Source organism: Chelonia mydas, chromosome 10, assembly GCF_015237465.2.
Source record: "Chelonia mydas isolate rCheMyd1 chromosome 10, rCheMyd1.pri.v2, whole genome shotgun sequence".
Lineage (NCBI taxonomy): Eukaryota > Metazoa > Chordata > Testudines > Cheloniidae > Chelonia > Chelonia mydas.
In genome coordinates, this window is record NC_051250.2 from 49138832 (window position 1) to 49153311 (window position 14480).

The 14480-nt window shown below is 38.2% G+C and overlaps 1 protein-coding gene across 14 annotated transcripts in view; it reads left to right on the forward strand.

The window, feature by feature from the left end:
* Positions 1 to 14480, forward strand: part of SCAPER (S-phase cyclin A associated protein in the ER) — a 356135-nt gene that overhangs the window by 318460 nt on the left and 23195 nt on the right. For 13 of the 14 annotated variants that reach the window (XM_043523924.1, XM_043523925.1, XM_043523920.1 and 10 more), the window contains 2 exons: positions 1961 to 2198; positions 5222 to 5371. In XM_043523924.1, the coding sequence (XP_043379859.1) occupies positions 1961 to 2198; positions 5222 to 5371 (388 nt within the window). Of the gene's footprint in view, positions 1 to 1960; positions 2199 to 5221; positions 5372 to 14480 lie in introns of those variants that run through there. The other variant, XM_043523930.1, reaches the window with a different exon arrangement.

Consider the following 14480-nt stretch of genomic DNA (forward strand, 5'->3'; position numbering starts at 1 on the left):
CCACTTCTTAGTAGATAAATGTCCACATCACAAAAACTAATCTTAGATGTTATTATCTGACACTCCTGTTGGCAGTCTCCTAAAGACAAAGGAATCACAATACCAAAACAGACCACTGGTTCATGTAATCTGGTATCCTGTGTTTGACAGTGACCAGTACCAGATGCTTCTAATTAAGGTTCTAGAATCCCCTTAATGGACAATTAGGAAATAATCTGTCCAGAGGGAAGTTCCTGACAGTGAGTACATTGTTATCCATACAAATAACTAATCCTTTTTTAATCCTTCTAAGGCCTTGTATATCTTGTGGCAGTGAGTTCCATGGGTTGACTATTTGTTGAATCAAAATGTATTTCCTTTTATACATTTTAATTGAAATTTCTTGACTTTCATTTTCATTTTTGTTTTATTATGAGAAAGGGTAAATAAGTGTACCCTTACTCAATTTACCTTTTCTATACCATTCATTGTTTTATATATCTCTTGTATGTCCTCTATTATGTGTAAATTTACTAATCTTTTCAATCTCTTTTAGTGTGGAAGTCTCCCATGTGTCTGTCATTTTAGATCCCCATCTATGTACCCCTCTATTTGATCCTTTTTATTTTTTGATTGGGTGACCAGAACTGACCACAGTATCTGAGGTGAAGAACTGCTATCAATTTTTGTAATGACATAATATGTTAATACTATTTTTTATTACATCCTAGCATTGGATTGTTGTTTTGACTGCCACTGCACATTAAACAGAGGTTTTCACTGAGCTCTCTCAGTGCAAGGCTCAGTACTTTTCCTTAGGGGTTAAATTTAGAACCCTGCAGCATGTATAAGTAGTTCAAATAATCTCTTCCAATGTGCATTACCTTATATTTGTCAGTGTTTAATCGCATCCACCATCCTGCTGTCCATTAGGTCTCTTCTGGAGTTTTCATAGTCTTCTCTAATAATGACTGTCCTAAATACATTTGTTTCACCTGCAGATTTTATTACTTCACTGTTACACCCTCTTTTCCACATTATTAAGTATGTGAAACAACACCAGTTCTGATATAGATCAAAGAGAAAACTCACTGTTAACCATTTGCCCTGTTGAAAATCGACCATTTACTCCTACTCTCTGTTTTCTGTCTCTTTGTCATTGCAGAACTTTCCCCCCAAGACTACTTAGTTTCCTCAGTAGACTCTTATGAGGGGCGATGTCAAAGGCTTTTTTAAAAGTTCAGATTAATTAAATCTGTCAATTTTCTTTTAACCATAGATTTTTTGCATCCGCAAGAAATTCTATTAGATTGAAGAAGCATGGTTTTCCTTTACACAAATTGTACTAGTTTGTCCTTTTTCCTTAGGTTTTGCTACCCTGCAGTCTTCTAATATAGTAGCTGATTTTAATAAGAGGCTGCATATTTTTGTTTGCAGGTCACCCATTTCATTCTTAAATTCCTTCAGAACTCTCAGATGAATATCATCTGATCCTGGTATCTTGTTGCTATTTAATATATCAATTTGTTCCAGCCACCGTCTCTTTGTCAGTTATGGTGGTGATGGTCCCAAAGGAGCTCCTCCACCTCTGCCAGCTATTGTCATAAAGAAACTGACCTAGAGCATAGGGGTGTTGGCTAAATATATGTATGAGAGATGTGCAAGGAGCTACTATGATTCAAGTGGTCATAACTTTCAAGTTATGGAGTTCCTGTCGGGTATCACACTGGTAGGAACCTAGGAGTGGAATCAGAGATCAATATCTTTGGAGAAAGATACTTAAAGATAGGTGTATAATTATCTAGAGAGACTTTATATATAAATGAGGGTATATTGTCAAACATTTTGTGGTTTCCTGACATCATATAGACATCAGATTTTTTCATATTTAACTGTTTATTTGTTTTCTTCCATTTGACATATTAAAAATGTTAGCTCTCGTGGTAGTTTTGTTTTAGACAGTTTAATGTTTCTTTGGCAGGTCCTGGACCATATTTGACAATACACATCAGGATCCCACAGGACTAACTGCAGTTCTTCAAACTACAGATCTAGTTGGAGTCTTGCATATGCTGTACTGTATTCTTTTCCATGGCACAATCTCAGACTCAAACATGGCAAGTCCTAAAGAGAGTTATACAGAGAACACAATCCAGGTTGCTATTCAGAGTTTACGTTTGTTCAGTAGCTTCGCAGTTCTTGATTTGCCAGCTTTTCAGGTAACAATTTTTGCTTTTTTAACTTATGCTTAAAATTAGAACATACGAAAGCTTATGCCCAAATAAATTTGTTAGTCTCTAAGGTGCCACAAGGACTCCTTGTTGTTTTCGCTTATATATTGTTGTGTACATTTTCTTTTAATTTAGCTAAACACATATAATTGTATTTAAAATTAACTTGAGGAAGAGTCACAAATGAAGTAAGTACTATTTGTTCTTATTTCTGCATGCATCAAATTGCTATTTGTTAATGTTATTTCCATTGTCTAACTATGGGAAATAATAAATGCAATCTATTTTTTTTATTATAAGGCAGACATACAGAACACACACACTAAACTGAATATACAACATTACCATTTTGGTCCACTGATTTTGAGGGTGACCAGTATGTTATATATCAAATCTAATCGCCTGTGTTACAAGCTTGCAAACCTTATGTGTCAAGGTCCACAAACAGCTATTTTTTTTTCTTTTTGGAATGGGAAATGGCTTATTTGTATGATACTGTGAGCTGCTTAGGTGCCTTGAGTTGATGGCTGCATCCCTAGATCACACTGTGTTTAAGTGTGACTTGCCACGTACTTGAATTTAAGATGGTACAACTCAGCTAGAAAAATACTATCTTTTAAAATTCCTTAGGAAAAAAACATTTTAGTTTTGCAGGTGGGGACAAAATCTCTCTTGAAATTTTAATTTTGTAAAATAAAATACATATGTTGCCCATTTTTGACTTATTCAAGCCACAAAAATAGACCATTTTTGTAGGAAAACTATCTCAGATTGGTTTCATTAAAAAAAGGAAGAAGAAATTTGTCTGGCAATTAGTCCATAATGCAAATTAATAACTTTTCCACTTTAAGAAAAAAAATAATATTAAAATATTCCAGAAATAAATGAGTAAAAGTTTTTATTAATGTGAGGTGAAATTGCAAATAACATTGCTTTGTAAAACTGCTTTGCTAACAATGAATCTCATGCAGTATATCAAATGAAGTTTTTATGTATAATGGATACATTTGTCCAATCATATCGTGTATCATGGGCTCCTGTCTGCACTGTGCTGAAATCAGCAGGAGTTTTGCCTGAGTGAAGAATGCAGGATAATCCGCCCTCAACTCCCACTTCTTGATTTTTAGTTTTAGTACAACTAATAGCCCTGATCTAACAACTAGTTCTGTGCAGGAAGACCCGTTCATCCACATGGATCCAGTTGCAGAATTAAGGCCACTCTGTTGGGGGGGGCAAATTTCCAAAAACTATAAGTTATTTCATATGTAAATCTTGCATCTATGTGCACAACCATGTGCATTTATGCTTTGTAGAGCCATGTGTTATAGAACTGGTTGTATTAAGTACAGTATAGCAATTACTGTCTCTGTGAATCTGAGATGGGCTTCAGTTCAATTAAGCATTTTCTTTACCTGCTTTGCTGAATTGGGGTCATAGTATTGCTTTGATGGACAGAATCACTGTTCCATTCTTAGTAACTATTTGTCTCCATCTGTTAATGTTAACTATTTAGTTAATGTTAAAAACGCTTATTATTGTCCCTCCTGACACTTAGGAACTGTAGCAGACTATAAGTTAGGAAAGAAAGAAATCATAGTTTATGTACTGCCTGATGATGATTAGCTCTCAGGAATAATTTTATCATGTAATAGTAAGGCCATAGAACAGTTTTCTGATTAAAAGAAGAGGTCCAGTATGGCACAGTATGAATTAATATCAACACAGATAATCCCCTGGCTCATGGGTGTGTACGTCATTTAACTTGACAGTCCAAACAATTGAAAGATGGTAGTGAGAAACAATAGACAGGATACTGAATTACTATTAATTCAGGCTAAAGAGGAAGCATAGTTTCCTTGAAAAATTAGTTTAACTTTTATACACAAACTCATGTACCCCTTGGCCTGTTGTTATCAGGGAAGGTTAAACACAGAGCATTAGGTCACAGCATGCATGACATGACTAATTAAATAAGGGCTGGACCCAAAAACATATTGCTACATGATGTAAAGTAACAAATAGATACTATATTATGTTTTGAAGCTTGAAAGTATAACAACTTATTGGGGGTATTAACTATGGAGATGGAAGATATCCATTGCTGGTTTTTTAAAACAAAAATTCCATTTTTCTGGGCTGAATTTTGATTACGGTAAAACCTAACTCTAGCATACTTAGATTTATGTACATATAGTCCACGCAGAAAGAAAGAAAACTTTCAGATGAAAGATATTTTCCCACAGGCCTGTGCTGTTGTTTCATTAGAGTTAGTAGACTGTCATGCTCATTCCTTATGCTTCAGTTTTCCCCTTTGCCCTTTTGTCGCTCTGTCTGTTTGACATGTTTATTAAATAGAGGCTGTAGGCTGCACAGATAAAATCTAATTCTCCTGAATCTCCACACTACAGCAATTTGCCTACTTTCAGAAAGTATCCCAAAAAAGAATTGCAGCTGATGGTTGTCTTCTTTTGGATGTTTTCAACTTTTGAAAATGTTTGTTTGAAAAGTTATTCGTTATTATTTATCTTTCTTTTCCGTTCAGAACACACAGATATTAATGAGAAATGTATTTTGCTCTTTTGCAAAAATTGGGAATGATTTGTTTTGCTTTGCTTATTACTGAGAATTATTATTAGTATTAAGTTTTCCCGGAACATGTTCTCCATATTTAATGAAATTGGCTACTTAATGCTAACGGAATGCCAACTGAGAAGAATCCAAATTTTTCTTTGCCCATTTAAAAGTTAAAATTCAGTTTTATTTACAGTGGCATTTATCATATTAATTAACATCCTACTGATAAGTTGCTGAAAAAGTTAAGGGGGGCAGGGGCAGGGGTTCATTTGGCATTTTTTTATCACAACCATTATACAATCAAAAGTATAACCAAAATCTTACTTGAATACTTTCTGATAACATTGAAGAGTATGTGATTTGTAATTTCACCTCTCATTTGTTTCAGGTAGTCCCTATAATATATTGCTAGGTTATGATTTCATGTTTTCTGTCAGTCTATTGTAGGTGCTGAGGGACTTTCCCTTGCATTCCGTCATATTATCAGCTCTTTGCTGTGGTACTGTTCTCAGCATACCTGTGAAGAACTGCTACATGAAGTCATTGTTTGTGTTGGGTATTTTACAGTCAACCATCCGGATAATCAGGTAAGGAAATCAGAAAATGTGATTGGGATTATTGTGCACATGTTTAGGCCCTGATTCTGAAATACTTAATTACGTGAGTAGTGCCGTTGTGGTTCCTCATGTGTGTAAATTTATGTACATACATAAGCATCTGTAAGATAGGAGCCTAAGTTTTGTATTAGGACAAAAGACTAAATGAGGAATGTAAAGGGGGACATCATTCTTTTTGGTATTTATTTATTTTTTATGGTTGGTACTCCTGTGCTTGAGATACTCATAGCACTGACCAGCCATAATTAGGCCTGGTCACTGCCAAAACAGGACTGTTGACAAATATGTTTTATGACCACAAGGGTGTTATATTTTATGTTCATATATTTTCCTTTTATCCTTTCCTGTTGGATAAACGTTTGTACCAGAGAGAAGGCCAAATTCTACCTTTATATATATGCAAATGCAAATCTCCTGGAAGCCAATAAGAGCTGTGCATGCATATCTGATAATAGAATTTATCCCTTGTTCTTCATTCTGCTATTAATTTTAACCTTACTATTTGTACTAAATTATATTAACAGTGCACTGGTCTCTCTGATTCCTGCGGGAATGACTCTTACATTCCGTTTTAGTTGCAAAACATAACCTGATATTACAACATTGGAAATCCCCTTCAACTTCCTGGACACTGCAGTTCACAGCTATAATGGACTCCCTGAACTCATACACTAGAAAGAACTGCTTACAAAATAATCAGGATATAAAACTTTGAGGATATTTGGAGTCGGGGTATACCAGAGTGTAAATCAGGGCAGAACTTCGCCCTTGCTCTTTATTTTTGAATACTTGGGCCTGACTGTGTGTGTGTACATAGAAATTGTATTATGTTGCATTATCCTTTGATATTATTCAGTTATACAATGTATTTTACATTGTCATTTGCCTTATTACTCCTTTATGTCTGTTTCTGCTCTGCCCCTTTTCTGTTAAACTATTTTATTCAGAATTAGAAGTTTAATCCCCTCCATAAATTGAAGAGCAGATGTAAGTGAATGTTTCAACTTGTCAGTATAAGTTTTTTTGTTTGTTTTTTTTTAAACCTTTTGAACTATGATGGTAGGGCTGTCAACTGCAATTTGAACATTGTAATATCTTAGGGCTGACAATGCAGTAAAAAATGTAATTTCAGCGGTTTTGGCCACAGCTTCAGAGAAACTGCTGCAGCCCGGCTACCGTGTGAAGCCAAATCCTAATTCAGGATCCAAAAGTTACCTGGCACTGATCCCTCAGAAAACTGACTCCAAGGATGGTCCTGTGTTTTGCAGGGCTAATGTTAAGTAACTTTTGGAACTTGAATCAGGATTAGACTCCATTGAAGCAGAAATCGAAAAGTCCTGTGGAGACACTGGTCTTTCACACAGACTGCCTGCAGGTGGTATTTTTGTAATGTGTTCATTTTGAGAGCAGAGTGGTATTGCTGAGCTTTCCAGATTCCCACTGCAATGTAACTAGTCTTGTTGGTATACAGAAGTGCCGGTGAACTCCATCTTCCTTTTCTCTCTACTCCAAGAATTCTTTTTTTGGCTCACAAATATAAACAGATGTGATCCATTGGAAAAGGGACATGCACCGTTAATGTGCCAGTAATAGCACACAAGAGGAACCTCTTTCCAGAGATGTCAGTTGTAGTGCTCTACAGTGCCCATTGCTGTTTAGTTTTGTGCCCTAGGGCAAAGGTCCACCAGCTTGTGAGCAGGCACCATGCCATCCTAGCAGATGGCTATGGGGAGTAGGTAGCCAAAAGATAAAGTATGTGCATAAATGTGTTTGTCTGAGGGCATGATTCTCAGCTGGTAATGTTGCAGTCTGTCTAAATCTTCAGCATCTGCACTTGTGGTTAAAGTCATGTGCCATCACTAATGTAGAACTATCTCTGAACTGGATTAAATTTGAGGATTAATAAATAACTTCTTCACCTACATAAAACAATTTTAGGTCCTTGCTAAAATAAGCACGGTACTGGTCAGGCAGTGGAGGTAGTATAACATAGTGGACTGCTTGGTGTCACTTCTTCAAGCTATTTATTTCTGTTAGAGATGTGCAAAATTAAGGGTCATTTTGTGAGCATTTCATTTATAAAAATGGCAATTTTCGTTTAATGCTTTGCAAAGTTTTTTTCAAAAATCAGTTTTCTCAAGCAAAAACATGTTTCTACCCTGTTCACAATTTGTTGAAGACTACCAAGATCCCACACCTTTTAAAACCACCCTTCAGCCTGTGGCATAATATTTATGAGATCTCCAACTAGATGGGATACAGGTTTTGCTTTTATGTCATAGAATCTGGTAATTTGTTGTTTAATTTTTTAAAAATCCACATGTATTTTAAACGGTCAAATTTTGCTCCTTAGAGAAAACAGATATTCATGCCTCCTGGTCTGTTCTAATCTAAAAAAAAAAAGAAAAAACTGATCCCTGAGTCAACTTGATTCTCTTTCCTTCTGTAGGATCATTCATGTAGGCTCAAATAAGGAGCATTTCTTTACCTCAGGTTGGACCCTTTAGGCTTTAACACCTTTTCAGAAAGTTACCTGCCTGTATTGTGAGGATAAGGGCAATAACTGAGTTTCTCTTTTACCCTGTTTAAGCATAGACTGTCTCTGGCCAGCTAGTAATAAAATCAGGTACCAAACAGGCACTGGGATTTGCGTGCAACTGTTATTTTCATATACTAGTAGTGCTGTGGTTTCCAGTAATGAAATGATGTCTTCCATGATACAGGAAGTGCTTCTGGCTCATTTATTACCACTATAATGTTAGTTCCTGAACTTTCTGTTTTTACATTAACATTTGTGCAATGCTAATTTTAAAAAAAATCAATATATTCCTGAAGCAGAAGCCAAATAACAAATGTTCTAAAACAGTAAACATTAGCCTCATTAAAGATGCTGGAGTGTTGTAAGCAAGACATAAGAAGTAATTCTTCTGTTCTACTCTGCACTGATTAGACCTCAACTGGAGTATTGTGCCCAGTTCTAGGTACCACATTTCAGGAAAGATGTGGACAAATTGGAGAAAGTCCAAAGAAGAGCAACAAAAATGATTAAAGGTCTAGAAAGCATTACCTTATGAGAGAAGATTGAAAAAATTGGCTTTGTTTAGTCTGGAGAAGAGAAGACTAAGCAGGGAGATGATAGTGATTTTCAAGTACATAAAAGATTATTATAAGGAGGAGGGACAAAAATTGTTCTCATTAACCTCTGAGGATAGGACAAGAAGCAATGGGCTTACATTGTAGTAAGGGTGGTTTAGGTTGGACATTAGGAAAGACTTTCTAACTGTCACGGTAGTAAAGCACTGGAATAAATTGCTTTGGAAGGTTGTGGAATCTCTGTCATTGGAGATTTAAAGGCTGGTTAGACAAACACCTGTCAGGGATGGTCTAGATCAGTGGTTCTCAAAGCCAGCCTGCCGCTCGTTCAGGGAAAGCCCCTGGCAGGCCGGACCGGATTGTTTACCTGCCGCGTCCTCAGGTTCGGCCAATTGCGGCTCCCACTGGCCGCGTTTTGCTGCTCCAGGCCAATGGGGGCTGTGGGAAGGGCAGCCAGCATGTCACTTGGCCCGTGCCGCTTCCCGCAGCCCCCATTGGCCTGGAGCAGCGAACCGCAGCCAGTGGGAGCTGCGATCGGCTGAAGTTGCGGACGTGGCTGATAAACAAACTGGTCCGGCGCGCCAGGGGCTTTCCCTGAACGAGCGGCAGACCAGCTTTGAGAACCACTGGTCTAGATAATACTTAGTCCTGCTTTGAGTGCAGGGAACTGGACTAGAAGGCCTCTCAAGGTCTGTTCCAGTTCTATGATTCTGTGCTCCAAGAAGTCAAAGCATGTATCCCAGATTTCACTGAAGACAACAAATATTCCTTAGATCAGAGGTGGGCAGACTACGGCCCGCTCGCCACATCCGGCCCACGGGACCCTCCTGCCCTGCCCTGAGCTTCTGGCCCGGGAGGCTAGTCCCTGGCCCCTCCCCAACTGTTCCTCCTCCACCGCAGCCTCAGCTCACTGCACCGCTGGCGCAGTGCTCTGGGCGGCAGGGCTGCGAGCTCCTGGGGCAGTGCAGTTGCAGAGCCCGGCCTGACCCAGTGCTCTGTGCTGTGCAGTGGCATGGCTGGCTCCAGCCAAGCGGCGCGGCTGTAGCGCCGCCAGCCACCATTGCTCCAGGAAGCGCTGTAAGGGGGCAGGGAGTGGGGGGGTGGATAGATGGCAAGGAGGTTTGGGGGTGGTGGTCAGGGGGTGAGGGTGTGGATGGAGGTCGGGGCAGTCAGGGGGCGGGGAACAGGGGCTTGAATGGGGGCAGGAGTCCCGGGGGGCAGTCAGGAAGGAGGGGGGTTGGATGGGGCGGCGCGGGGGAGTCAGAGGACAGGGAGCAGGGGGGAGTGGATGGGGCAGGGGTCCTGGGGTGGGGGGCTGTCAGAGAACGGGGAGGTTGGATGGGGCAGGAGTTCGGGGGTGGGGAGGACGGCGTCAGGGGGTGAGAAGTGGGGGGGGGGGAGGTGGAGGGGGAGGCAGGCCACACCTGGCTGTTTGGGGAGGCACAGCCTCCCCTAACAGGCCCTCCATAAAAGTTCCCAAACCCGATGCGGCCCTTGGGCCAAAAAGTTTGCCCGCCCCTGCCTTATATCCTGGTAACTGTGTTTGTATATTCATCAAGCACATTTTAAGGGACCATTGACTGGGATATTTCATATCAGCCTTCTGATTGCTCCTGCAGTCAAATAAATGTTTGTTGTGGTTTGTTTGTAGTTTAAACAAGTCTTTTCCTCTGTAGATTCTTAGTCCCCTATTATCTCTTGTAAATTTCAATTACCTGCTTACTCACAAGAACAACACAAGGCAGACAAATAGCGTGGTATATTACAGTGTGTCTGTGTACATTCACATGTATGCCTACAAGCACAGACACAAAACCCAGTATGATGAGTGGGACAAAGAAGCAGCAATCTTATTATTCAGAATTTGGCAGCCCCTATTTTAGAGGCTGGACAGATTTTTCAGCAGAGGACATTTTAAAATAAGAATGTTATTGGTAAGGTATGTTATATTTTGGGTCTGCCAACCTTGACGTTGTCTCTTGAAAAGTAATACAGTGGAGTCCTGATTTAAATAACGAAATAACTTTTGGTCTGTGCAACCAAATCGCTGCAAGCAGTGATCAGGATAAAGGGATTCTCTTTTGTTTGGAGCATATTTGATAAGTTTATTTTAAAATTAGTATGACTTTCTGACATTGCCCACATTTATTGTATTGGTAATATTGTTTTTTCATATCCTGTTTTAATCTTCATAAAGCTTTTTTCAGGGCCACTGCTATCACTGAATGAAAGAAATGGGTTATGAAACTAAAAAATTTTAAAAGCAAACAGTCCTTTAATATGTTAAATGCTTTAGCATCATTAGTCGAGAATAAACTGCACTGTCTGTTTTGTATCAGCACGTGAACTTTTATTTACTGTAGGGTTAGACAGCTTGCATTTTTACAGGACAAGAATTCTGTAATCATGCGCTAGTGTAAGATTGCTTTATTAGGCATCTGCTTTGCATAAAGTATGGTCAGTGAAACTGGTTCTCTTTATTTGTCACTATTTAGTCTATTAACTTAAGAAAACAGGTCCCATGATACTAAAGATGCACTCAAAATAATAATAAAAATAAAAATAATGTCCCTATCTTTGATTAAGCCAATCATCTACTTACTATAGGATTAGAGTTTCTAATTAAAATATTGTTGTTAATTAAAAAATCCTCTCATATTTTATTACATTTTCATTCCCTTTTCTACTTTGTCTGATTTAATTATTATAATGAACATAATTGGTATGTGCTGTTAACCATATACTTCATTTGCATTTTATATTGGATAATTGAATGTAGCCTGATAATTAAATTAACACAAATGACAGATGATTTGGCTTCCTTCACATTACTGTTTGGGGAATAAAAATCTTTGCATATTCATTGTAGTTAGGGAATATACTTAATTTGGAAAATCTTTTCAAATTAAAGACCTTAGACCCATGATCTTGCATCAAAAGGCTCCAAAGGAAGTTGCACTGTTCATCTATCTAGTTGTGCCTGTATCATAAATCTAGTTTTATTACTTACAGGAATTAACACAAACAATGTATTTAAACTGCTTTTGTGTAAGTCTGACTCACTTTGGGTATTGGCAATATGATACAGAGCCTTATACCTCTAAATTATCAGTCTGAAGCATGATGTTATTAGGTCACTGGGTATAAACTCCCCATTTATTGGCTCAAGAAAAGTCATTTAGATTTAAAATGTTTTTATTGTAAATTCATATATAATTTATAACATTGATGGATTACAATAAACCATCTGTTGAAAATAGGAATGCATATATTAAAGGGTCGGTTTTCATTGAATATTGTCATCTACCTACTAGGACACAGCAATAGCATTTTTAATGTGGAAATTTTAATGCAAAACTGACAGAAACTTTTGTACAAGTATAACACCAACTGTAATTTGAAAATGAAAAAAGACCAGTGAACTTTTCAATAGAGGAGTTTCTCCTTTCTTAAAACTATTACACTTCACACAGCAGTAATATCACTGGTATAAATATAATGCTAAAAGAAACAAAGAGTAAACACTTTGTTTCAACTATTTAACATAAAGTTAAAAAAAACAAAAAGGCCATAAAATTGTAAAATGGTGTTAAATTACATTTACACTCACTTTAAAGCCACTTCACATTGTCAGAGTGGTGTAAAGTGGCCGTTAGTGTAAATGAGAATCAAGCCCAAATTTTTAAAGGAACCTCAACCTACCTTTAAAATTTGCATTTGATTTTTTTTAATCCAGTCCTTTGTGAGATTATTTTGACATCTAGCTGTGTGATTTACAGGCACAAATACTGGTTGCATGTGTGGGGAATATGTTCAGTCATGTTTATCAAAGTTGCTGATAAATTCTTTCATTTCCATGATCTTCCTAAATTAATATTTGCAAATTTGTAATATTTAAATAGTTGTGTAACTGAAAAAGCACAATAACCATGTTATTAAATATATTGTTTCTGTGGCATGAAATGATACTTACTAGTAGATACTTATTTACTATTTTACACTTCTTGGCATTAGCTGGAGCTTGAGGAAGAAGCAGCAAAGCATAACTGTAAAAGTTAATTATGCCAAGTTTTACTTCATAATGTTTTCCAAGAATAGGTTGAGATTTTCATAGCAGTGCAGGGGATATATCTTGAGTGGAAAATGTATGGCTAAATCCCCTGCACTGCCTTGAAATTTTCAGCCATAGTGTCTGACATCCTTTATTATTCTGAAATGTTAAATTATGACAGGCGCAATATAGCTGGTATTTACTATCAGTTTTCCATACATACCAGTTCTTAGAACTGTGTAAGAGGATGTTTGTTTACTGGGGACCTTGTGCACCTGGCTGTTCGCCAGCATGCAAAAGAGGAAAAGACGTGGAATAAAGGGGCAAAAGGGCCTCTAACCCATGGAAGGGAGTGCAAAGCCAGTGTACCTCACTCTCTCCCTTACTCAAAGCTAAGGAAACCCACTGCATGAGTGAGGGAAAAGGAATGGAGCTAGGGAGCAGTTAACTCTAAGCAGCATGCTCCTTCTGAAACAGTATTTCTACCAGAGGAGCCAACTGAAGTTACTGCTGCTAAGAGAAGCATCAGGTATCGTAGCAAGTGTCTAAAAAGACTTTGTCAACTTAAAAATCACAATTTTGTCTGAAAATAATTTCCCGTTGTTTTACAGGTAACAGCTAAGATTACTTCACCAATAGAATTTAAAGAAAAAAAAGCTTTAATTTTTGTAGGTGGTTTATGTTGTGCATTTGATAGCACTTTCTGTGTATAATTTTCTCTGTTTCCCTACTGTAGTCTGTCAGTGTCCACTGTTGTCTGCACCAGTCTTTCAACAACAGGGAAGAGCAAAACTTTTAATAATAGATTAATGGGATTATAAAACCACATAAATTGACAGGGAGGCTTGGAGGACAGGTGTAGGAAAGAGGTTGGAGACCCCATCAGTGGTTTTGTTGGTGGAGTTGATTATTAATTTTTTGTTATAGTCGCATTGCTGCTGGGGTAATTGTGAGGCATTGGGAGTTCACCCAGACCAGTAAGGGGTTGTGTCACCACCTGCCCTGTAACGCTGAGTGCTTCTGTGGTGTGTAACTTTGGTTCAGAGGCTGACACCAGCAGCCTACTTACAGCACAGTGACCTCGCCCAGCTTCCATCACCCTGGTTACTCCTTGCAGGGTGACACCAACAGCCCTTCCAGTCCTGAATTTACCCAAAACCATCTCCTCTGCAGTGCACAGCTCCTCTCACTGTAGCACTCACAAAACTTTATCGAGTTCGCTGCTCCTTTGAATAAACAGTACACAGCACCCACCTGTTAGTTTGGCTGAGGATTTTATCCTTCAGTCTGAAATACTGTACTGAGATGCATGTGTAATAAAACAAGATTAAGTTTATTTACAAAGAACAGATATTTAAGTAATACCAAGTAGAAGTAATTGAGATAGAAATGGTTACAAACAAAAGTAAAAATATGCTTCTAAGATTAAAACCTAATTAAACAAACTAGAGCCTTTTGTTCAAAGCAGTTTCTCACCACAGTTGTTCTTCCAGCATGGCTGGCCAGTTCTTAGCCAGGATGCAACACAGGACTCAAAGCACTTGGTTTCTTTGGCTCTTCAGGTGAAGGATGCCATAATGGCTTTTTCTCTCTGCTTATATCCTCAGCGATTATCTGTGTTTTCAAAGTCAGGCAGGCTTCCTGGGTGCTCAACTTGCTATGTCCACCAGGGAGCTGATGCCATTTTAATTTTTGCAGTCTCCTCTTCCCTCCTCCCCCCATCTGGATAGTTAAGTGGCAATCTCCTCCACTCACTAGTTTGATGGTTTTGTTTATCTTTTATGTAAATGTACTTCATTGTCTCTTCTTGCTCAGTTTTCCACTGGAGACCATTCAAGCACATGGGACCACATTCCTTTGTCTAGGGAACGGTGCTTGAGACCTACCGGCCAAACACATTTCAATAACCTATTTCCAGTACATGTTTATTATTTT